Raw genomic sequence first — 26623 nt, 5'->3', positions numbered from 1 at the left:
ATTATGCAATGTTTGTTCCGTGCCCAAGGGGTTTGTTGGGTGGCTGGCGTCTTTGTTGGCTGCCCTCCCTCCACCCCACACCCCATACCACTGGGAAGAAGGAAAAGGATTAAATGAGGAAAATTTATAGCAAAATAAAAATCACAGCTCAGCATATTAGTTAAACCTGTTAGCATTAATTGTGAAGTAAAAAATAATACAAAAGATTAACTCATAGGAAATACAATAAAACAAATAAGTTACACGAAGGTTCTAGAATGGTTTTGTTATCGATGACGATAACTGAAAGGTTATGGAAAGTCATTGGGAAGAATGGAAGTTGATAAAACTTAAAGAACAGTATATTTCTCGTTTAGTTCTTTCTTAGTCTAGTGTATTGTATCACTTTGTATACATCCATTACAGAAGTTAACAATCTACGCTCCTAATAAGTGTTTTTTCTTCCAAATCCTTCCTCTTAAAGATCATGTAAAACGACGTCAGAAGCAAGAGCATATTCTGCATCCACGGTCATTACCTGTATTTACAGCGGCAGGAACACTTGTGAAGACAGACCGAAGGTTAATTGGTCGTTTAGTTGGTTTAGATTAAAATGGCTTTTGCCAGTACAGGACCTTGGCCTAGGGCAAGTGTGACAGGGTTGTGAAGGATGTTGTAGACCTCTGGACTTTTCCAGTCAACTGATATGTTTACAGAGCCATGGTGGTTAGTTGAGATGAAGTCGGCCTATGTCAGGATGGGCCCTTGACCTAAGGTGGTCTTTAAGTGTTGCATGGTGTGTGAAAGCCATTCAGAGGTCTGATGGCTGACTTTCTGACTCCGACCAACCAATGGAGACGATTTTCAGGGAAGCAGAGCGGTCGGTGAACCCGGTTAAGAATGGAATTAAACATTATGAGTTTGTGGACCAAAAGAAGTGTGTTTACAAGGTTTGTGTGTAGCCTACGTGTGTGAGTAATACAAAGCTGAATGACAGTGAAAACAAATTTACAAACTCTATGCATAAAGGTTGCAGTCAAGATTTCTTTGTTAGACCTAACGCTTAATATATCAAGAGCTTGTTACGACAGGAGCTACAAGACCCTTGATTAATTAAGATTTAACAGTCTTGAAAGTCATATTTCTGCTGAGCGCTGAGTAGACCTATAAAAGCAAGATTGTGCAACACATTTGTGTGCTTATTCTGAAGGATTCTTTGCTGCAAATGTAAATTAACACGGTCCATTATGTGTGAGCACGTGCTACCTGTCTGTCTCTCTCCACTCATGTCAACGGCTGATAAACTGGTTTCAGCTTGGCGATTGCTACATACTGTGGACTCTTCTCATTCCTTCCGCCAGCTTCATCAGGTTCCTACGTTGACACCAGAATGACTGGGCTTTGTGGACTAATCTGTTACTGTATATGAATATGTATTGCTCTGTAGCCATTATGTAAAACATACGCAATCACACAGGCCTACTAGTACTTGTCTTCAGTGGAAATTCTAACCGAAAAATCGACGAGAAGAATAATTTACAAGCCCCCTTCTTTTTTTGTTATTTTTACGAGAAAGGGCTGAGAACAATACGAGAAATATATGACTACGAGTTTTTTGTCAATAAACCTGGAGATACTTTACACAGTGCTTCTAGCAAAAGAAGAAGAAAAAACTTTAGTTTGAAGCAAGGAATTAGGGGTGTGGATACTGTGTTTATCATGAAAGTGCGATGCTCGAAATTGAATATTTATGCAGAAATCAGACGATCCTTCATATAAATGACGAAGTGCGTCGATGCTTTGAAACTATATGTGAATAATTCAGCTGTAATAATGTAAGCAACTTCTCCTTACGAGTCTTATTTTGGTGAAAATATGTATTTTACCGTTGTAAAAATGACGATTAACCAGAATTTTTATATAAATGGTTAAAGAAACACTGACAGCTCAATACATTCCCAATTGCCATTTGACATCCATCCATTGTTTTTGTACTCGTACAACGTTGAGGAAGCATTCAATTTCAAAGCTAACGGGGCCAGCAATTTAAGCTCTAGCATGTCTCAAACTTCAAACTTCGATCATACGTCACTCGACGACTCAGTCCAGAGATTACTTAGTGAGTGTATTGTGTAGATCGACCTTTGTTTGTACTTTCAGTTGCAACGAGACAGGTGCTCGTCAACATCACTGCAACATTCTCCTGCAAGAAGGTAGGCAACTTGCTCAAATATAGATGAAATTAAGTAAAAGCAGACGACATTTATTCCAAGTTGTGCCAAATCGGTCGTTTCTCCTCCCAGAAAGCTACGTTCAGGTTCCTGTTTATCATACAAATGTAAGTTAAAATCCTCTGTTTACATGTATACTGGATACTGATGGGTAAACATGAATCATATGTGTACCAGAAAATACCCAGAAGGTGTAGATAGCGAATATTTCCTTGCCATTTGTGTAGATTCCTATGTTGCTATCTGCCAATGTTTACCAGCTCTTGCGGCCGGCTCACGATTGCATAGATATGAGATGTTATATAAAGGAGGGGTGATATAGGAATAGTAGGTTGCCATATTTGTTATATGTTTATTTATGATTGTTTACGTTTGTGCACCGTTTTGAAAAATACTGAAATGATTTAAAGCTTAATCTGTATTTAGATATTAGATGTTGATTAATATGAAGATTTTTTTTAAGTCTTGTAGAGAATTGTACTATGATTTATCAAGAGATTACGAATATTATCGATATATATATATATATATATATATATATATATATATATATATATATATATATATATATATATATATATATATATATATATATATATATTTGTTGTTCTGTTGCTGAAATATATTGTCAACAGCAGAAATTTCAGAACTTGTCAAAGGGTCGAATGTCTATAAATTATTCTCCAAGCCCGAGAAGAACCCTAAAAGAGTTCAGAGGTCTGGTTAAACAAATCATTTATAACTAACTATTTGTCTCGCTCCGTACACCAAATAAAAGACCATCGATTTTTCCCAATCACACTAGAGTCAGTGCACAATAAAGTGGATTATTTACGTAATTATTAAAAATATTTTTTCCCACGTGTATCACTTTATCTATCTGGGTTATCCCGTCAGTTGCAGCGTGGGAATCAAGCAATGTTTATTAATATATGCATGACTAGATTCAGTTTATTATTGTTGCTCACTTGCTCTGTGCAACGAACTGGATAAATGCAAGAGTACGAACTACATGGATTGGCTCATTAGACCGAGTGTTTTATGTCTTAATTTTCCCAGTGGATTTCTTTCAGCAGTGTCTGTTAATATAAGAATGACCAGCTTCAGTTTATTATTGTTGCTCTGTGCAACGTACTTGATAAACGCAAGAGAATACGTGTCACATGGACTGACTTAGTGTTTTATTTTATTCAGTGGATTTCTCTCAGCAGTTGTGGTGTGGTTTGACGTTCGTGTACCATGAAAAAAAACGAAGAAAGACGTGCGTGAAAACATTCGTATCACGTCTCCGTTGTGTAAAATAAGTACCGTGAAGAAAAATGGTTATGAATGTACGAAAGAAAACGGTGTTTAAATGTTTTCTTCTTTGTTAGGTTACTTAAATATCCCGTCCTATTGGAATGACTAGTTTTATGAAAAAATGGAGTTTCGAATGAAAGGTTATAGTCGAAAGAGAAAGAAAACGTGGAATACCGATAAATGCATTTTTTAATAAGCGTCATTTCAAGGTTGCTAGGTGTTGCGGCGAGAAGTCTTGCTAGTGTGCAAGCGGGGGTTGGTTGGGGTGGGGTAATTAGGCTACTGCTTGCATGACACCGGTAAAGGTAATTTTATTCTATGTTTCCCAGCACTTTTTGTGGTAAAAGCTTTTTATATTTCTTTATTACGTGTCAGAACGTAGCAATAAAAGTGCTGAGTATAAATGGCAATATTTCTCTTTCGTGTGGAGTAGAAAACATTGACAATATGGACAGGAGACTAATTAACGGTTAGTCTAGACTTATAATTCGCTGTGTGACTTTTAAAAGTAGGTGGAAGATGTTGTGAAAGTCGAGTGACAGTTAATAATAGTGTTTTTTCAAAACTTATTTTTGGAATTTTATCGAGTTGTTTATTTATTCACCAGCTAATAATTCAATTTTTCTCCCAATGCAACTAAATCAAACCACGTTCCAATAATGGCCGACAGAAAGCGGAAACTAAACCTCACAACCTCTCGTAAAATATTTACAATAATGTAAAGTATTCTAACGTATTTCGGTTTGGTTGCACGACACGTAGAATAATATATGTAAAATGTTCTTCCGCATGATATTTTGCACGACACTTTAATGATTTAGCCATTGAAATATTGGAGGTTTGTTGTGTATAGGCCTATGTCGATACGAATGCCTTGCGTTCCTTGAGGTTTGAATACGGAAGCAAAAGTTATTGATGCATTGTCTTTTTGTTTTAAGGAATCTTGTTACTTAAGAGGTACTTTTTAAAGTTTTTAAAGTATGTAGGTATGAAATTGGTTCTCTTTTAGGGACTTGGAGTTGGGAGTGTGTCCTAATCATTTAAATTTTAAGAAGGAAACGCAGCCTCAGTCTGAAAATATTTAGGGGTTAGTTGAAAAAAACTCGTAAAATCTTAAAAATAACTTTAGGAATTGCTGGTTTACAATACACAGTTTAATGATCAGCTGCATGTCGTAATTTCCCTTGCCACACAGAAATCACTTCATTAAGGATAATAAGATAACTGAATTAAACCTTGTACGTAATTAGAAATATAACATTTAAAACTGATCTGTTATTAAAAATAAGTTTACAAAGCAGTTTTTCCTTTGCTGTTATACTCATTTAGATTCAGGGAAACTTGAAATACTGGAACCATTTCATATATGTAATCTAAAACGTCCAATTTCATTGTTTTTATCCCAAAGCAACTTGCTTTTAGCTTGTAGGTTATTTGGGGCCTCTGGCCCCTCATCGTGAGACATTATCTCCTCAATATTCAAACTTTCTCACGGGAGAGAGAAAAACGCGCGCTTCCTTCAATCGTTTATTTCCTCTCACAAAAAATTCAAAATTCAAACAGCTTGGGGAGAACGTAACAGGTTCCACAGTTCTTTTTTATAATTCCCAGTTCACTCAAAAATTCACAATAACGGTACAACCAAGATACAAAACACAATTGGTACATCAATTTACAACTTCAATATAAAAATAGCAAGAAACTCTGAAAAGAACGGGCATAAATACGACACAGCACAGGGAATGGGGAACTTCAAAAGGCGTCACCCTCATAAAGGGGGCAAAACAATAATTGTTTTACAACACAAACACATATATACCTGATTAAACACACTCCACAATTGTCATATAAGTAAAGTTTAGCAATACTCAATAAATCTACTTAAATTTCCACATATTAATACAATGTAAACAAATAGGGAGCGTTCTTTTAGACGCTAAACGTACATTTTAACAAACGTAAACACAAGATCGAGAGCGTTCTTTTGGACAAAAAACATACATTCAACATAGCTAATAAAAAAGTGACATAATTTCAGGTAGGCCTAATTGAAAGTTACCAACTTTCAAGTAACGTCGAAAGTGACCTGGTTATGACGAAAATATCCTGATTTCAGGTCATGATGAAGGTGGCTGCCAACTTGACGTTCATGTTTACCGAAGCCGGGGGTCTGCTGGCCCGTTACAAGGCTGCCAGAAAAGCTGGATTTTTGGCGGTGGAGTGCGCCTTCCCTTACTCGGTGCCTGCTGAGGATGTGGCGAGTGCCCTTAGGGAAGCGGGACTGAAGCAGGTCCTTATCAACTCGGATCCTGGTGAGTAAATGAAGAGGAAGTCAGTTTTGGGACGTTGTAAAGAACAGCAACCCCAGAGTACCTGAGGGTTGTTTATCTTAACAAGCTAATATTTGGGGTGGCTGATGTTAACAAGCTCATTCTGATACTGGCGGTGCATCTGTTTGTTGTCGGCCAAATGGAATGTCCTTTCGCCGTGTTCAGTACTGGGGGGTGGCTGATGTTAACAAGTTCATTCCGAGGATAGCCAATCTTTACATGTGTACTCTGGGGTTGCGGATCTTTACAACGTCCCAGTTTTGAGTTGCGCGTGGTTGAGTTGAATGGCTCCAGTTGCTTAGTTGTCACCAGATCTGCCGTCATGTGAGTCTAGGCTTAGTTTTCTTTTGCTTCTATCTGATTGAAATCCAGTCGTTTCCTTTACAGATTTTATGGTGGTTCTTTGTAAATATTGTTTGACTTCCTTGATATAGTCGCAAATTCAAGACTATTCGTGTGGAGAGATACGCGTGGTGGATGTTGAACTGATAAAGTTGCTTCGTTTCGCCAAGTGTGATGCATTGTGAGTCTAGGTTTAGTTTTATTTTGCTTTCATCTGACTGAAATAGAGTCGTTTCTTTTATAGATTTTGGTGTAGTTTTTTGTATTTATTGTTTGGTTTTATACCTACTTGAAATTTACAATCGTAAATTTAAGATTGTATATGTATACACACACACACACACACACACACACACACACACACACACACACACACACACACATATATATATATATATATATATATATATATATATATATATATATATATATATATATATATATTATATATATATATCAGCTACTGTGAAATTTGATGTGAGTATTTTGCATCTAACTGACAGAATTTCAGTCGTTTCTTTACGAATTTTATTGTGGTTCCTTTGCATATATAGTTTGATTTTATGCTTCCCTGAAATTCATAGTAGCAAATTCAAGATTGTTAATTTACAGATATATAAAAACATCAGGTATTGTGGCTGTTGCTTGTAGACTTCTCTCACAGAGAGTGATTGGAATATCTGACTGGAACGTCCTTCTTTTCCGGTCTCCACAGCCTGGAACAGTTAATTTCTTTTACAAGAATCGTAGAATGCCAAAACGAAGCGGCCAATGTTATATTAGTATTGGTTCATCAGAAATGCTTAATTATTTTTTCAGCTGATTTAAGTCAGAGGTCTTTAGACAACAATTTAGATTCTGGCCTTTTACTGACAAAATTTCCTCTCTCTCTCTCTCTCTCTCTCTCTCTCTCTCTCTCTCTCTCTCTCTCTCTCTCTCTCTCTCTCTCTCCTTCATCGTATTTTAACTTTTACTTTGAGTCAGCTAATTAAGATTATCTTCTTACATATATCTGTGATTTCTCTTTGAGGCTTATATTGATTAATTCTTCTAGGTCTATGGCCCTGAAAAGCCTATGCCTCCAAAGAACCCGTATGTAGGTTAGGAAGGTACAAATATATTTCTTTAAAAGTGTTTCAAATGAGTTTATGTATTTTTATTATGCTTGAAATTTATTGCTGTTAATGATGGATAATCCATTACAAAAATATATAACTGTATTCTCTCTCTCTCTCTCTCTCTCTCTCTCTCTCTCTCAACAGCTGGAACCATCGTCTCAAGTGAGGTTGGGGGTGGGTAGAATACGCACAGTTGAATAATAATAATAATAATAATAATAATAATAATAATAATAATCAAGTCATTAATAATAATAATTTCAAGTCTTGTTCAATATGGTGGTCTTGTTCTGAATAATAATAATAATCTTCTGAATAATAATAATAATAATAATAATAATAATAATAATAATGCAGAAGCAAATCCACAGTTATGTATATGTACATATTGTATATTTAATAATAATAATAATAATAATAATAATAATAATAATAATAATAATAATAATAATAATAATAATAATAATAATAATAATATTAGTGGGTCACATAGCTTATCAGTATACGACTTACAACAAACAGCTTCTTAGAAGGAAGCGATAATCAGATTATATTATCAGATAAGGTGTTCACAAACATTTTCTCTTGTCTTTGATGTTAGTGTACGATTTCTATCAAACTGGCTGATTGGTTGGTCATTAAAATTGGCGTAATTTCCTCTGAATAAAATTAAATAATTCTAGGATTTTATGTTACGTGCAATAGCTGGATACCCCCGTAGGTGGATAGTGCCATCAGTGCACCTCATGCGGTGCACTGTAGGCATTACTTAAGGTTCTTTGTAGCGTCCCTTCCTTAGGCCCCTAGCTGCAACCTCTTTCGTTCCTTTTACTGTACCTCCTTTCGTATTCTCTTTCTTCCGTCTTACTTTCCTACCTCTCCTAACAATTGATTCATAGTGCACCTGCGAGGCTTTCCTCCTGTTACACTTTTCAAACCTTTTACTGTCCATTTCCATTTCAATGCTGAATGACCTCATGGGTCCCAGTGCTTGGCCTTTGGCCTAAATTCTATATTCAACTCAATAACTGGATACGATATCTGAATATTATTGTGATTTATTGGGAGATGTGAATTGCAGGCATAACGGCAAAATGGAGAGAGAGAGAGAGAGAGAGAGAGAGAGAGAGAGAGAGAGAGAGAGAGAGAGAGAGAGAGAGAGAGAGATATTGTAAATTATTAATGATATGGCTTGGAACTTTTTGTTACTGTTTTTGAGAGAGAGAGAGAGAGAGAGAGAGAGAGAGAGAGAGAGAGAGAGAGAGAGTTAGTTAGTTAGTTATTGTAAATTGATACTGATATGGCTTGGAACCGTTTGTCACTGTTTTTAAGAGAGAGAGAGAGAGAGAGAGAGAGAGAGAGAGAGAGAGAGAGAGAGAGAGAGAGAGAGATATTGTAAATTATTAATGATATGGCTTGGAACTTTTTGTTACTGTTTTTGAGAGAGAGAGAGAGAGAGAGAGAGAGAGAGAGAGAGAGAGAGAGAGAGAGAGAGAGAGAGAGAGAGAGAGATAGTTAGTTAGTTAGTTATTGTAAATTGATACTGATATGGCTTGGAACCGTTTGTCACTGTTTTTAAGAGAGAGAGAGAGAGAGAGAGAGAGAGAGAGAGAGAGAGAGAGAGAGAGAGAGAGAGAGAGAAGTGAGGATGTTGCGCAATTAGAACCCCAAAAGTTCAGGCGAGGATGCAATGCATTACCACCCAAAAACAGTCCACCTTGAATTTTACCAGTTTCTTTATATTTTTATTTATTTAGTAAGTAATTTATCTTTTGTTCTTTTCTAATAAGTGATCTCTTCTTTCTGTATTTCCTCTTACCTTCTGTTACCTCTTTCAAATGAATAATATTCTTTGGTAGCTTGAATTTCAAGTCAGTGGCCCCTGTGGTGGGCTTGTTCCATACTAATAGGGTTCATCTTCTGAATAATAATAATAATAATAATAATAATAATAATAATAATAATAATAATAATAATAATAATAATAATAATAATAATTTCAAGCCAATGTCCTCTGTGGGGTTGTTCCATATGAACTGGGGTTTATCTTCTGAATTTTATATATATATATATATATATATATATATATATATATATATATATATATATATATATATATATATATATTACAGGTGAAAAATAAGAAACCTATACCCTGTTTCTTATTTTTCACCTGTATATGTGTATAAATGAATGTACAAAAGTGATAATAATCATATATATATATATATATATATATATATATATATATATATATATATATATATATATATATATATATAAATATATATGTATATATTTACATGTATATATATATATGCATATACAGTATATATATGTATATATAATGCATATGCATATACACAATAAGAAATCACAAACCTGTATATAAAAATTTTTCCCAAAACCCTGATGACAATTCTTGCAGGTTTATACAATCCGAAAAAGAGAATTCCGTCCACACTGCGGTTTCCCCCTCCCCAAATCGTATTTCCGCGCGGAATCCCCATCGAATATTAAGCATAACATGCGGCCTACCAGCGCAGGGGGACTGAGAGAGAGAGAGAGAGAGAGAGAGAGAGAGAGAGAGAGAGAGAGAGAGAGAGAGAATTTTAGTTAGGAGTCTGCAATGAATATTATATCGATAAGATACTGAGAAAGAGAGAGAGAGAGAGAGAGAGAGAGAGAGAGAGAGAGAGAGAGAGAGAGAGAGAGAGAGAGAGAGAGTTAGTTATTGTAAATAATTATTACTGATATGGCTTAGAACTGTTTGTCACAGTTTGAGAGAGAGAGAGAGAGAGAGAGAGAGAGAGAGAGAGAGAGAGAGAGAGAGAGAGAGAGAGAGAGAATTTTAGTTAGGAGTCTGCAATGAATATTATTTCGATAAGAGAGAGAGAGAGAGAGAGAGAGAGAGAGAGAGAGAGAGAGAGAGAGAGAGAGAGAGAGGCCCTGTTCTCGGATTCTCTGGGATTTAAAGGTACTATATGTTGATGTGGGTTACCTGATTGCTGGATAAAAAAGTTTAAAGCAGTGCTTCCTACCTTCATTTTATTATTATTATTATTATTATTATTATTATTATTATTATTATTATTATTATTATTATTATTATTATTATTATTATTCAGAAGACGAACCCTATTCATGTGGAAAAGCCTACAGGGATCATTGACGTAGAATGATTATTATTATTATTATTATTATTATTATTATTATTATTATTATTATTATTATTATTCAGAAGACGAACCCTATTCATTTGGAACAAGCGTACAGTCGCCGTTGAATTTTAAATTATTATTATTATTATTATTATTATTATTATTATTATTATTATTATTATTATTATTAACATTATTATTAAAAGATGAGCCCTGTTGATATTTAAATTATTATTATTATTATTATTATAAATTATTATTATTATTATTATTATTATTATTATTATTATTATTATTATTATTATTATTATTCGAAGACGAACCCTATTCGTGTGGAAAAAGCCTGTCTGGGCCATTGGCTTGAAATTCAAGTTTCCAAAGAATACCATGGTGTTCATATATACAGAATATATATATATATATATATATATATATATATATATATATATATATATATATATATATATATATATGTATGTATGTATGTATGTATGTATGTATGTATGTATGTATGTATGTGTGTGTGTCTGTGTGTGTGTGTAATGGAAGAGCCGATTGTGGAGAAGGTATAGAGCATATCAATATGAAAGAATACCACGGGGAAAATAAAGGTATCATAAAGAGAGTAAGAGAAAGCGAGAGGCAGTGAAATATCCGCGTAGGTGTGAATTGTAGGAAAGTCTTTAGAAAGATGACCTTTAGTCCTTTTGATCAATAACCTCTCTTGCCATTGTCCTGGCTTAAACTGCGATAACTCGGTAAGTTTTGTTTCCTAAATATTTTTTCGATGTACCTCCGTTCATATTCTCTTCCTTCCATCTGGCTTTCCTCAGCCCTCTCCTAACAATTGTTTTATAGTGCAAATGCGAGGTTTTCCTCCTGTTACCCTTTCAATCTTTTTCTCAAGGTCCTTTCAGCTGAGTGACCTCATTGGTCTCTGGCTTAAATTTCATAATCCAATTCCAATTCCTTCGATGTTCCAGGAAACCTGGAAGCAGGGGAGCTAGGATTCGCAGCCGTTCCAGGCCAGGAGGAACGGTTCAAGGAGTCCCTGGAGAGATCCATTGCCTACGCGAAAGCACTCGGTTGTCACAAGTGAGTTCCAGAGCAAGTTTAAGAGTGTTTGGTAAGATTTAAAGCACTTATTATCATAGTGTTGGTTATAAGTGACTTATTTAGTTTACAAAACCAGTTTACTAATTCATTTTAAATATTCAGAGTCATCTGTCTATATTACGTTCGACGTAATGTAGACAGAAAAATCTACTTTACAAATCATGTCTACATTTAGAATCTTGTCGAATGACATGATTTAAAAAGCTACACTTGGGGTCTTTTTTTTTTATTACATTTACACAAGTTTCCAATGTACACTTGACATACAGTTTCTGTTTTACATGTGTTGTAGATTTATCATATTATATTTTGATATTTTCATTTTAATTCTGCCTTTTTTCCCCCAAATTACAGTTGAGATAGATATAGTGTAATACTTTTGACGTTGATTTGCCAGATTACATTTGAAATAATTTATTATTACATGTACCCTCCTTCTCAAATACAAATTTGTTGCAATTAAATGTTACATTTGTCATTATTTATCAAATGACATTTTACAGCATTTCATCTCCAGATTACATTTAAACTTTTTTTCATGTTACATTAGCCATTTTTTTCAAATTACACGTGGCATAAATTTGCCATATTATATTTTATGTTAATTTTGTGTTCATTTTGCACCAGCCATTTTTTTCCTATAAGTACACTTGTTATAAATTTGCCATAATACATTGAATGTTTATTTGTCGGATTACATTTGAGATTTTCTTTGTGTTACATTTGCCATTCTGCCCAAATAAAGGTTTGTCAGAATTTAACATTAAATTTAGCATTATTTAACAAATAACAGTTGACATTACTTTATCTTCAGATTACATTTAATTTTTTCATGTTACACCAGATATTTTTTCCAAATTGTACATAACATACATAAATTTACTGTAATACACTGGAGATTGATTTGTCAGATTACATTTTAAATAATTTCTTGTCACATTTCCCATCTTCCCAAATACAAATTTGTTGCAATTTAAGGCTGCATTTGACATTATTTAACAAATGACATTCAACAACATTTCAACTCCAGATTACACATCATGTCTGGCAAGAGGAGTCACGATCACGACGAGGCAACCCATCTGGCAACATTCGAGTCAAACCTGCGCTATGCCATCAATCGCCTAGTCGCGGAGGGCATCGTGGGGTTGATTGAGCCAATAAACCCAGTGTCGACTCCTGGGTACTTCCTCAACAACTATCCTACAGGTAGTGTGCTGCTATGCAAATAGATAAATGCCTATCCTAACCTAACCTAATGGTAGTATGCTGCTATGCAAGTAAATAAATGTCTAGCCTAACCTAACCTAACCTAACCTAACTTGCAGGTAGTAATGCTGCTATGTCAATAGATAAATGTCTAACCTACCTTAACCTAATGTAATAATATTGGTATACAAATACTCGTAGATAAGTATCTAACCCAATCTAACCTAACCTACAGGTAGTATGCTGCTAGATGAATAAATGTCTCAGTAACCTACCCTACAGGTAGTAATCCTGCTATGCAAATGAATGAATATCTACCCTAACCTAACCTAACTCAACCCACAGATAGTAATGCTCTATGCAAATATCTAAACTGTCAAATGACAAAGTGAGAGAAATGTAAGAAATGGAATATCAAGATTGATAACAAAAATCAACCACAGAGAAATGACTTAATGCCCAGAAGAGATTCCAGACATCCAATCATTTCAGCTGTGACGCTGATCAAGAAGATCGACTCCCCCAACCTGCGGCTCCAGCTGGACGTGTTCCATATGCAGATGATCTCTGGAAACATCGCCAACAACATACAAGAGCTGATGCCTTTGACCGGTGAGTTGAGATGATTTTTTGGGGTTCGCTGTGTATATATATATATATATACATATATATACATATATATATATATATATATATATATATATATATATATATATATATATATATATATATATATATATATATATATATATATATTTCAAATAAGAAACTTCTGTATTCCTGATCACTGGTGAATGTGATCAGGGATACAGAGATGTTTTATTTGAAATATGTGCACTTGTCATTTATATATATATATATATATATATATATATATATATATATATATATATATATATATATATATATATATATATATATATATATATATATATATATATATAGAGAGAGAGAGAGAGAGAGAGAGAGAGAGAGAGAGAGAGAGAGAGAGAGAGAGAGATGAGATATATATATGAATATTAGGTAGTGTAAATACAGAACAATGTTGAAGCAAAAGGTTAATAAAAAATAATTAATTTCACCTATGTATAAAATAACACATAGCAATAGAAAATCCACTAATTTTAATTTTAAGTATGTATAAAATACATATATAGAAATAAAAGACCATTAATTTAAACTAACAATGTTAATGACATAACAACAGTAATGATGATAAATGACATAAGATCAAAATACAATGAAATGAAATGAAATGTATCGAGAAAAATTCAAATGAAATATCTTGAGAGAAATTCACATAATGTTTCCCCTAATTCTCTCAAATTCCTGTTGACCTAATTGCGTATACATCTCTTGGCCCAGGTCACATTCAGGTAGCCCAAGCACCCCATCGCCACGAGCCCTCTTGCCCAGGTGAACTGGACTATGTCTACGTGTTCAGTAGATTGAAAGAAGCAGGTCAGTTCGTTCGTTCATTTGCCTTTTTTTTTTATTGAATCGTTTTCCTGTTTATTCTTTCACTCTTTTATTTGCCCTTTTCATTCATTTATTCTCTTATTTGTCTTTTCATTCGTTCATTCTTTTATTTGCCTTTTAATGCATTCTTTTGTTTGCCTTTTCGTTCATTCATTCATCTGCCTTTTAATTCATTCTTTTATTTGCCTTTTCGTTCATTCATTCATTCATTCATTCATTTGCCTTTTCGTTCATTCATCATTCATTTGCCTTTTCAATCATTCATTCGCTTTTTCTTTTATTCATTTGCCTTTTCATTCATTCATTTGCCTTTAAATCAATTCATTTGCCTTTTCATGCATTCAGTCATTCATTCACTCATTTACCTTTTCTTTCATTCTTTTGTTTGCCTTTTCAATCATTCATTTATCTTTTCATCCATTCATTTGCCTATTCATTCATTTGCCTTTTCAATCATTCAATTGTCTTTTCATTCATTGATTTGCATTTTTAATGAATTCATTTGCCTTTTCTTACATTCATTTGCCTTTCAAACGAATTCATTTACCTTTTCATCCATTCATTTGCTTTTTCAGTCATTCGGTCATTGACCTTTTCAATTATTCTTTTGTTTGCCTTTTCAGTCATTCATTTCTCTTTTCATGCATCCATCCATTTGCCTTCTTCAGTTTCTAAAGTTGAATGTCTTTTGAAACTGATATTGAAGTGACATTTTTTGATGGATAAGATGACGCTTAATTGAGGTTAAAGATAAATGGTTGATTTATTCACATCGGGATCGATCCCAGGCCTCTCTGTGAGGTAGAGTGATTTATGAGAACAATAAAAATGGATTAATTAAAATCAACATATAACTAGATGTGCATCTACAACCAAGTGCATACATCACTTCGGGATCGAACCCAGGGCTCCCAAGGAAGAGCCAACGGGGTTCCTACCTCCTTGGCTTTTGCTTGAGAGTACTGGGTTCGATCCGATGTGAGGTAGAATGATTTATGAGAACAATAAAAATATAATAATTAAAATCATCTGTGCATTTAAAACTAAATTTGTACCTCACGTCGGGATCGATCCCAGGGCTCTCCAGGAAGAGCCAGTGGGGTGCCATCCCCCTTGGCTTTTACTCGAGAGCCCTGGGATCGATCCAGATATGTGGTCGCAATCTATTTCTGTTGCACAAGTAGTTAATTGTTCAAAATATTGCCTCCATTTCTATTATTCTCATAATTTAATCGCTAATATTTAAACTCAGTTAGAGGGAAGCTTATGCTTCTAAAATAAGCTTTGTGTTTTGTACGTAGACAATCCTATTACCCAGGGATCGATCCCAATGTGAGGTATAAGTTTATTTTTATTGCGCAGTGTATTGCCTCCATAACTCAGTCATTAATCTTTTAAACTCAATCAAGTGAAAACTTATGCTTTCAATAAAGCTTTGTGTTTTGTATGTCGATTGACTGATTAACTGTTACTAGAACCGGTGGCGTCGCAACATTAGTAGGTTAATGACACGGATAATCAATACAGTGATAAAATAATTACACTTTGATTACCTGTCATTAAGTTATTGTAACGTAATTATTCTTCATATGCTTATTATAGATTATGTATTAGTTTTTTCTTTAATGAGGTCGTCTATTTAATGTGATGTGATTTTTTATTATTTTTTAATTGAGTCTTTTCTTTGAATTAGATTATTTTGTTTTTAGGTTATTTTTTTTTATATTTATATATGTTTTTTTTATATATATATATATATATATATATATATATATATATATATATATATATATATAATATATATATACATCTATATATAAGGTATTTAAAACTTGGTTATGCATGCACTTTCGAATGCCTGTGTAGGTGCATTCAGAATAAATGTATGTATGCATGTATGTATACACATATGTATATATAGTACTATATACCTATATACATATATATATATATATATATATATATATATATTCATGCTGTTGCCTTGTAATATGTATATCTTTCCATGATTTTGATAATTTACTCTTCTGGTTATCATGTGTTATGTGTAATAATAATAATTGTTGAAATATCTTATGTCAGATCTCAAAAGAGTTAATGATTTAGATAACTTAACAGGGTGATTTAGAATTATTAATACGCTTTTAATAATATATTGTGGGAGAAAGAATTTCGAGTTAGACTAGATGTTGTGTTTTGATTCAGTTGTCATCACAAAAGATGTGTTGACAGGTCGGGAGTAGCAATCGAGTTGTGTAAGATTTTGTCTCATATGAGAAAAACACTAATGATTTCGTAATGTTACATGTGTTAAATATAATTTTCTGGTAAAAATGTGTACCTTTTTGAGAAATGCAAACAAGTGTTGCATTGAAGCACATGGCAATTGCATCATGTTTAAGATTACATTGCTCTGATCATGTATTGTTCTGATCGCATCCCATATCATTTTTTGTTCAAGTCACATACACCTTTTTGAGGGTAAAAGCTCTTGTCTAGATTGATTACGTCATGTTTTGTAAGATTGCAGTTCAAAACGTTTTGCTCTGGAAGTGATGTCATCTGATTGTTTCATTTCTTACTGGAATCCTAAAGTTTGTTCATTCTAATTTTAGAGACCGTTCATGTGGCTCTCTCTCTCTCTCTCTTTCTTCAAAAGAGAGAAATTATTAACATAAAATATTTTGAGATCTGAATGTGGGAAAAGTGTGTAATGGTGCCTAACAAAAAAGTGTGTTTAGTGAATCTCAAGCAGCTTCATTTCATATGATTTTGCAAAAGTTATCACAAGCTTGTGTAAGGTAAAGTGAATTTTACTTATTATTACCATGGTATAATAAGGTATATTAGGGAAATTTTGCCTTTTAAAATTATTATTGGTAAAACTTTTGTGTATTTTTGTGTGTTACTGTGTTTGCATTGTCTTGATTTTTCACATTTTATATAGTGGTGATTTAACATTTATTTTCTTAGCATTTTAAGTATTTTTTAATAATTTAACATTGCATACTTAATTTAATTTTCATTTGCTAAGATTTTATTTTCAAATCTTGTGTAATTCTTAACAGTTTAAATTTTGTTTGATTAACCTAATTCCTTGATAAATTAAAGTTTTTGTGATTTAGTTGTTTTTAATAATTTGATTCAAGAATTAATTAAGTTTTGTGTTGTTTTCAAGTAGTAGTGAATTTTTTAAGATGGAGAATTCTAATTATAAATTTTGAATTTAAAAATAAATTTTTGTATTTAAAATTTTTAAAAAGTGTTTCATTTATTGACCACCAGTGAATAGGTGCATAAGGCAAAATGATAAACATGTTTTGTTCCTTTAGTTTTGCTGAAGTGAATTAAGACCAGGGAAACAGTTAAAGTTGTTTGATGGAGTGATGCCCTTTTGCTCTAGTATATTTCTTGTTTAATTGTTGATACCTCACACTTGTTTTGATTAAGTTAGTTTGATTTTTCACGTGATTAATATGCTTTTTAAGGGATCACTGTTACCTGTAGAGTACTCAGTCGTAATTTTTATTTTTATGAGTGTTCAGGTATCCGACTGAAGTGAGGTAAATTTTTGAATTCTGTGATTAGCTGTGTAATAATCAGGTACTAGGAACACATTGTGACAATATATATATATATATATATATATATATATATATATATATATATATATATATATATATATATATATATATCTACATGTATATATATATGAATGAATGTTATCACATCATCGTGATTTATATACAAGCATTAAGCTACAAATGTTGTTTGATATCCATTTTGCTGTACCACGGAGGTAGAGCGAATTGGATATCAAACGATCTATATATAGTCTCTTCTTGAAAAATCCAGTTTTCACGAATCCATTATGTAAATTATGACCAGAAACATATCATTAAGTTATTCAATATCCACCATCACACCTTAATATAGACCAGCTCTTTACATTACTGGTAATTTACGGTAATTGGGCTGGAATATCCAAAGCATTCCAGTTTGGAACCCATGAGCTGGAATCCATCAGTTTCCATTAGAATCAATTCAGTTATTATATCCGTAGTCTTGTTATTTTGTTCTTGTTTTCAGTTTTGTGAAAAGAAAACTATTGTGCCGCCTTTGTCTGTCCGTCCACACTTTTTGCTGTCCGCCCTCAGATCTTAAAAACTACTGAGGCTATAGGGCTGCAAATTCTTATGCTGATCATCCACCCTCAAGTCATCAAACATACCAGCTTACAGCCCTCTAGACTCAGTAGTTTTTATTTTATTTACGGTTAAAGTTAGCCATAGTCGTGCATCTGGCAACGATATAGGACATGCCATCACCGGGCCGTGGTTAAAGATTAATGGGCCGCGGCCATACAGCATTATACCGATACCAACGGAAGATAGATCTGTTTTCGGTGGCCTTGATTATACGCTGTACAGAAAACTCGACTGCGCTGAAGAAACTTTGGCGCAATTTGTATTTGTTTATAATTAATTTTGATATCGTTAGATTCCGTAAAACCCATGTTTTTGGACCTGACGGCAAAAATATCCTCAACTGATACCGTCTGAGGTGCTATCTTGCTCCTGATTGGCCGGTGGAGGCGAGCAGCGTGAGCTCAGCTTGAGTGATGTCGCCTGCTGATATTTACTGTTTGATGTGATTTTCCACATTATTATTATTATACTATTATATTATCTTTCTGTAGGATATGACGACTACGTTGGTGCTGAATACAAGCCATCTACTACCTCTGAGAATTCCCTGGACTGGATTGACAGGTGCTCCCTACAACTGTAGACAAAACCCACTTTAAAAAGTACCTTAAGTGAGCTAGTTATATCTGTTTGAAATTTGAATATTTGTTGATTTATAAGTAAGGATAAACACCCTGTACAAGTGCATTGTTATAATTTTTGTTTTACTTTTGGTTATAAACTTTGCATAAAATAGTCTAAAGATGACTCAAATAGTTTTTGTTTTAAAATATGTCTAATTTTCAGTCTTAACTAAGAAGCTATCAGCGTTCAGTCTTATTATTAAATCTGTAATTTTCACTTAATTTTATAAACTTTACTTAAAACAGTCTAAAGATGACTCAAATAGTTTTTGTTTTAAAATGTGGGTCTAGTCTTTACACTTACTTACGTCTTACTTAGATATTTGGAAGATGTAACCATTTAGTCTAACTCCTAAATTTTTATTAATTTTCACTTAATATTTATTGCTAATTCTCACCTTAGATATTATGATAAACAGACTTAAATCTTTATATATTTAGTTATAAATTACTCAATGCAAAGGGAATAACGTATGAAAATAAAAGATTTAAACCACCTCTTTCTTTCAGTCTGTTTAAATTTTACCTATGGTGGTACGTTATAAGAATGACTTGAGAGAGAGAGAGAGAGAGAGAGAGAGAGAGAGAGAGAGAGAGAGAGAGAGAGAGAGAGAGAGAGAAGCAAGCCCACATCTATCCACGTACATTTTCTGTTAAAGATTCACTTGAAAGGTTCCGTAACCACAGAAACATTCCCCCTTGCAGCCAGAGTTCCCTTGAGTTTCCAGTTCGTCAATTATTATTTACTGTTTAAAAGGTTTATAATAATTCACAAATACCCGAGACTTTAATTGGCGATTTATTTTTACTTTTCAGTCGTTGGTGTATTTATTGACATTGTGTTTTAGATGATTTGGTGGAAAAAAGTTGTACCTTAGAATCTTTAGGCCAAGAGAAGGATCTGCTTACGAGAGGCTCCGGGATGGGAGATGAGTCGGTTTCTTTCATGGAGGCTTTCTTATTCCTGTTGTCAACCCACGTTGCGAAACACATACGCGCGCACACACACATGCACGCACGGTGAGCTTTAATCTCTCTCTCTCTCTCTCTCTCTCTCTCTCTCTCTCTCTCTCTCTCTCTCTCTCTCTCTCTCTCTAATGAGAGCCTTTCAACCGCCTTATTAGGCCTGTGTTTTTCACGAAGGCTTTCTTAGTCTTGTTGTCAACCCACGTTGCGAAAAACGCACTTGCACACACACATACACACACACACACACACAACCGGTGAGCTCTAATCTCTGTCTCTGTCTCACTCTCTCTCTCTCTCTCCAGGTAACGAGAGAGCTATTCAACCGCCTTCTTAGGCCTATAGTACTTATACATGTCACTCTAACCACGTACTAGATTTATCTTCATTAACCTTCAAGCTTTGTTGGTCCTGTGGGAAAGTGTAAAGTGTGCTCTTTATCGTGTGGACGCGGGAGAGCGCTCGTGTGCCCTGGAGTGTCCGTAGGAGTCATTTAGTGGGATTCCTGCTAAGTCTTCTCCAAATAAGGTAGGTCTAATCCTTACGTCATCAGGTCGTTAATCACATGACTGTTAAGTCATAGACAGTGTAACAGTCTCTCTCTCTCTCTCTCTCTCTCTCTCTCTCTCTCTCTCTCTCTCTCTCTCTCTCTCTCTCTCTCGTATATATATAATTATCAGAATCTCTTCCTTTCTTATAGTTTCCCGAGCCAATTTCTTCGATGATGTCATCCCTCCCTGAATCATCTATTTTGTTCTGAAGCCACCCCAAAAGAGAGAGAGAGAGAGAGAGAGAGAGAGAGAGAGAGAGAGAGAGAGAGAGAGAGAGAATCCTGATGACCCTGGAAGAGGGCGTGAAGGTGAAATACTCTCGACTGTTAACTCTGTAAGTGTTGCACGTACAGGAGAATTTATCACGCTCTGTATGAACGCGAAGTCTCTCATATACAAGAACAATACAGGTATGTGATTTATTATTATTAATGCACTTATTCAGTCTCTCCAAGTTTATTATTTTATTTTCTTTCTTTGTCTCTTTCTTTGTTTATTTACAAACACTTCTAGATGATAATATTCCATTGTTGTTTAAAAGGCTTTAGGCCGAAGTTCCGTTGGTGGTTAGTGAGTGACTAGTTACTGATGAAAACTCATGTAAAATGTATATATGTATATGCTGCTGGCACGCATATAGAACCAGCATTTTCCTTTTACCAGGTGAAGAGAGAGAGAGAGAGAGAGAGAGAGAGAGAGAGAGAGAGAGAGAGAGAGAGAGATTGGACAATGAAAAATGAAGAATACATGTATATCCAATCTGCTTGAATAATTTGTTCATTATAACTTCCTTTGCGTAAAATATATTTACCTTAGATATATAGATAAAATTATATTTTGAATATTTTTTATCAGAAAAAACGACAAAAATATACATTGCTTAGGTCACAAACACTGCAATGCAAAAGGAGCATTATCGTGCATCTGCCACCCTGATGTCTTTGCTTGTAAATAAAGGATTGACGACAAAACATTTTTCCACCGAAGGGAATGTATAATGAAAACGTTTAACGAAAATGTATAACGAAACTGTGTAACGAATCTCAAGGTGAAGGTGTGGGAATTTCGTAAAATAAATAAATGAAATAAAATAAAACAAAATAAAATAGATAAATAAATAAATAAGTCTTGATTTGGTTGAGACTAGTCAGACACTCCTTTACCAGAAGCACCCATCTATATACTCTCAGATTTATTGACTGATTTAGCGACGTCACAACGACTACGGTCATCTATTTCGAGTTGAAGTATGCATAGAACAAAGCGTCGCCTTTAGGGGGTAAGGAGGATGGGTAGGAGGGAGAGGGAGAAGAGGGGAGGGGGTAAAAAAAAGCTTTCATGATGACGTTGTAAGGTGTCAAAGCGGACAGCAGGTAAAAGGTAACTTTATTACAGATCCAGGAGGAACCTCCGACTGACGAAAAATCCATAACAATGGACATTGACTGTGACCTGAGGTCGAAACAATAAACAATAATATGCAGTGAACGAGTACTTCCCCTACAATACAAAACATAACCTTCCCTACAATATAGATACTGAGTCTTGATGCCTCTTGAATGAAGAAGTCATTTGATACTTGACATTCGTATAAATACCATAAAGTAAAAATGATTAAAATGCGTGACCTGGCACGTTTTAGGCGTGACTAATTGAGCTTGAAGAAAACGGAAGTCAAAGAAAACAATCAGCGAGTCTAATAATGGCGGCCGAAACACTATTTTGGCGCCGATTTGCTGACTTTACAACGTATACCTTGTCCGGTCTGAAGGAATGTCATCTTTTGGAGGAACCTCAAAGTAGAAAATCCATAACGAATGACATTATGAGAGGCCTGTTCGCTTCTCCTTCTCCTTCCCCTTCCCCTTCCCCCTCCCCTAATCCTTCCCCTTTCCCTAACTGAATTCCCTCGAGGAATCTATATAGTCACTTTGTAGCTTAATATTCCCTCCATGAAGGACCACATGGCTCGGGCGATATCGGCCTATCTCTCGTTTCAATTTCCGTTTGATGCGGATGTCAAATGAATGCGAGTCTATATGGGTCGTTTTTAGTATAATCCACTGAATGTTTGAGGAACGTATAAGGGAATTCTGAGGTCTGCATAAGTCTAGACCTTGGGGTATTTCATTCCTAAATATAGTCTACAAATCATCTTAGTGCTATATCCTGTTTTGAGGAATGTTGTTAAGAGAATGTAAGGTGCCAGTCACTCTTGAGTGCTACTGTACATACTATTCGTTTGGGGAATGTATAAAGAGGAATCTATGATACATTCCCTAGATATAATCCACTGAATGTTTGAGGAACCAGAATTCAGGTCTGCATAAGTCTGATTAACAGGTATTTGTTGGGAATGTAAGGATTGGCAAATCATTTTAGTGGCTAAGAACCGTCTGAGGAATGTCTTAAAGAGGAATGTGAGGTGGTCTTATAAATTCATTCCTGTCTGTTTGAGGAATGTTTAAGGGAATGCTGAGGTGTGTATAAAACTCTGGGCATTTGTAAAGGGAATATAAAGTGACATTCACTACCTATTATGAATAGAGTCTGTTAGAGCTATTAAAAGTATTTGGGTTAGCCTCCACATTCCACTAATATATTCATGACCTGAGGCGACCTTTCTATGACCAATTCCCAGCCATCCTTTCCATCTTACCTATATTAAAACCTCGAATCCTATTAGTGACCGAGAAAACTACCCACATTCAATCCTTGAATCCTATTAGCGACTGGGAAAACGTTAGGATGAATCCTAGTGGGTCTAGTAGGCATGTTTATAAATCCTTCTTATTATTCACGAAGTGGACTAGCTTGCGTGACAGGTTGGCTCTTCAAGAGAGAGAGAGAGAGAGAGAGAGAGAGAGAGAGAATTACTCTATACTCTGTTTCACTGTGTTAAGTAGAAAACTGAAACTTTTTATGGAATATTTAACTGAGAGAGAGAGAGAGAGAGAGAGAGAGAGAGAGAGAGAGAGAGAGAGAGAGAGAGAGAATTACTCTGTACTCTGTTTCACTCTGTAAAGTAAAGGGAGAGAGAGAGAGAGAGAGAGAGAGAGAGAGAGAGAGAGAGAGAGAGAGAGAGAGAGAGATGTTAGCATTTGTCAATTGGGGGCACAATTTTTTTATTGTGCAGCTGTGAGGGAATTTATGCACGTGTACTATACATACACGTACACTCACATACACAAACACACACACACGCACATTAAAACACTAATATTTTAGTTTATGACAAAAATCCTACAGCCTAACTGATAAATGACCTAGGCCTATATATGTCTTTTGTTGAACTAAACGACCCAGGCCTATATATATCTTTTGTTTGAACTTATACATGTTCAAGGATTGTTATTACCAGTAGCAGTTCCTTTGTTGGAAATGCACAGTAATTACTAACAAGAGGAGTGCACAGTAATTGCTCCGGAAAGAGTGAAAGCCTAAAACGTGAGTGAAAAGTGAGTGAACTTGAGAGTATCTTCTTCTTGCCAAGGCTTCGTGAAGCGGAAAAAGAAATTTCAAATAAACTTAAAATGATTCTCTCCGTGAGTAGATTCAGATCTGCTAGCGTTTGAAAAGCGACTTATCTATTTTATTATCTTTTTACCCAAAGTCTTTCATTGCCTCCTGGCCACGTTGCCGGGCTAGAAATCTTAAAATTTTGATACTTTGCAAGCTACCTTGTCTAACTGTGGGTCTAGACAGACTTGAGAGATAATAGGTCTTGATTGCCATCGGTAAGTTTGATCAACTTTCAGCCTTAAACATAAACTGTTCTCAGAATTTTCATGAGAATGCGATAGGCCTAAGGTATTGAATCTAACGAGCTTAGATGTGACGAATTTCTAAATATATTGGACATATTACGAAGTTTATAAATGATGAGTCTCTTGACAGACTTTGAGAGGTAACAGGTCTTAAATGCTGTCGATAAAGTCTGACAAACTCAGAGTTATATATACTATAAACTTTTCTCACAACTTTCACAAGAATGCGACAGGCTGAAGGTACGCATTAGGTCTAACGATCTTAGCAGTGACGTACTTCTAAAAAAACTTTAGACATTTCACGAGGGTTATAAATGAATCTTATTAATGATAAGCCTCTTTACAGACTTTGACAGACTCAGACAAAGCAAGTTCAAACATGGCTATGTTTAAATTAATGACTTGCAAACCAAGCCTGAAGCAAACATTGATGACAGAAGGCAAACGAGCGAGCAACTTGCAAGCAAGGTTTGGAAATCTTCGCTAGTGTGGTCACCAGTCTATGACACTGTGATAAACGTTAATAAAAATGAAGTTCTTTTAATCCAGGCTAAAATATTAATAGCGCAGGCACCACTCACTGCTATACGCCTACCAAACATACCCCCTTCCTCCCCCACTCCAACACTCCAACACACAAATACGCCACTCTTGTCAATACCAGTGTCCACAAAGAAAACAGGTAAGCCATTCTTTGATCGGAATCTATGCAAACACCAAACGAGGACCTATTTTTTTATCCTGAATATCAATTCCCATTGAATAAATCCATAATGAAGTGTAATTATTTCTATTTCCACAAGGGTACCATCGATTCACGAAAGCTTTCGGATAATGGGCCATCGACCGGGAAGTATGGACTAAAGGTAAGTTGGTTCTAGTGGAGTTTAAGGTCGGTCTAACGTAGACTCACACTGCTACTCAAGTCAGACTCGAGTTGCCACTTTAATAATGCTAAAAGTAAATAAACAAACTTTATAAGTAAGCGAATGAATGAGAGAATGCATACAATCTAACAAAATCGGAGGTGCTGTTGTATAAACGTCTCAGTACCTAAGCAAGACAATAATTGGTTTATTACAACCTATGAGACTATTTGAGACAATCATGGCTACCTAGGCTACACTGTCTACACCAATTGTCATGAGACTATTTACTATTTTAGACCATAATGGGTACCTAAACTTTTCACCAAGTGTCATGAGACTGTTTGACAGAATCATGGATACCTAAACTGTCTGCACAAACATGAGACTATTTTGGACAATCATGGTTACCTATACTCTACACCAGGTGTCATGAGACTATTTTACACAATCATAGATACCTACACTGTCTACACCAAGTGTCATGAGACTGTTTGGTACAGTCATGGCTACCCACACTGTCTACACCAAATGTCATGAGACTATTTTAAGACAATCATGGCTACCTACACTCTCTACACCAAGTCTCATGAGACTATTTGACACAATCATGGATACCTACACACTCTACACTCTCCTGACGTAGAAATGCCGCGTTTTATTGAGGTCACTGATAAACGATTCAAGAACTCTCTTGATAAACATGTCATAAATAATAATACCTTGCGCTTAACGCGAGAGCGTTGACTGATTATGGGATATGTCGGTCTAATCGGCCTAACGATTCATTCATGAGAGAAAGAGAGAGAGAGAGAGAGAGAGAGAGAGAGAGAGAGAGAGCACCTTGTGAACTTCTATTAATGTTTCATCGTTATGAGAAACAGGCCTTACGATTCATTCATGAGTTCTTGGGTTCTTGTAGCTATAACTAATTAGAGAGAGAGAGAGAGAGAGAGAGAGAGAGAGAGGATCAAACTAATTTGGGAACGTTTATTAACGTTTCACAGACGTACAAGAGTTTTCAGAACTCTTCACTCTCTCTCTCTCTCTCTTTCTCTCTCTCTCTCAGGGCGACTGAAGGTAGGATGTAGGATAGGGGAGGGAGGGCCCCAAGGAGGTACTCTGGGAGGAAGGGAAGAAGGGGGGGGGGAGGAGGAGATGGCCACGTAGTATCATCATTGAACATAATTGCGTTATTTTTTCATAAATATCTGGTATCAATGAATTGAGGGTTAGGGGAAGGGAGAGGGATGTAGAGAATAATGGGGAGGAGGAGGGCGGAAAGAGGAAGGGGTAAGAGCTTCAAGGGAGGGAGGAGTGAGGGAGGGAGAGGGAAGGCGTCCCGTCAAGAGAGTGCAAAGTCCACTTCTCTTCTTGA

At 35.1% G+C, this 26623-nt stretch overlaps 1 protein-coding gene across 7 annotated transcripts; it reads left to right on the top strand.

Annotated features, from left to right (window-relative positions):
- The first annotated feature begins 1372 nt into the window (after positions 1 to 1372).
- Gip (hydroxypyruvate isomerase-like protein Gip) lies at positions 1373 to 19592 on the top strand. 7 transcript variants are annotated; one of them, XM_067104990.1, is made up of 8 exons: positions 1373 to 1814; positions 2140 to 2192; positions 5626 to 5821; positions 11444 to 11555; positions 12607 to 12785; positions 13278 to 13397; positions 14151 to 14246; positions 18964 to 19592. In XM_067104990.1, the coding sequence occupies exons 3-8, from the start codon at positions 5629 to 5631 to the stop codon at positions 19053 to 19055; spliced, it is 792 nt and encodes a 263-aa protein (XP_066961091.1). In that variant the 5' UTR covers positions 1373 to 1814; positions 2140 to 2192; positions 5626 to 5628; the 3' UTR covers positions 19056 to 19592. The 7 variants fall into 7 exon arrangements, with proteins under 7 accessions (XP_066961091.1, XP_066961095.1, XP_066961094.1 ...); XM_067104994.1 differs by lacking the exon at positions 1373 to 1814 and having other exon boundaries at positions 1892 to 2192; XM_067104993.1 differs by lacking the exons at positions 1373 to 1814; positions 2140 to 2192 and adding an exon at positions 1893 to 2098.
- Positions 19593 to 26623: the final 7031 nt, after the last annotated feature.

The sequence above is a fragment of the Macrobrachium rosenbergii genome, chromosome 6, assembly GCF_040412425.1.
Source record: "Macrobrachium rosenbergii isolate ZJJX-2024 chromosome 6, ASM4041242v1, whole genome shotgun sequence".
Classification (NCBI taxonomy): domain Eukaryota; kingdom Metazoa; phylum Arthropoda; class Malacostraca; order Decapoda; family Palaemonidae; genus Macrobrachium; species Macrobrachium rosenbergii.
Note: the sequence above shows the minus strand (reverse complement) of the source record. Positions and strands in the feature narration are given on the sequence as shown.

Excerpts from the sequence above, each read along its gene's own strand:
- Gip (XM_067104987.1), top strand. The coding sequence starts at position 2,216 with ATGAAATTAAGTAAAAGCAGACGACATTTATTCCAAGTTGTGCCAAAT. Across the intron at positions 5,822-11,443 it reads CCTTATCAACTCGGATCCTG|GAAACCTGGAAGCAGGGGAG; the intron begins GTGAGTAAATGA and ends TCGATGTTCCAG. Across the intron at positions 11,556-12,606 it reads AAAGCACTCGGTTGTCACAA|ATTACACATCATGTCTGGCA; the intron begins GTGAGTTCCAGA and ends TTTCAACTCCAG.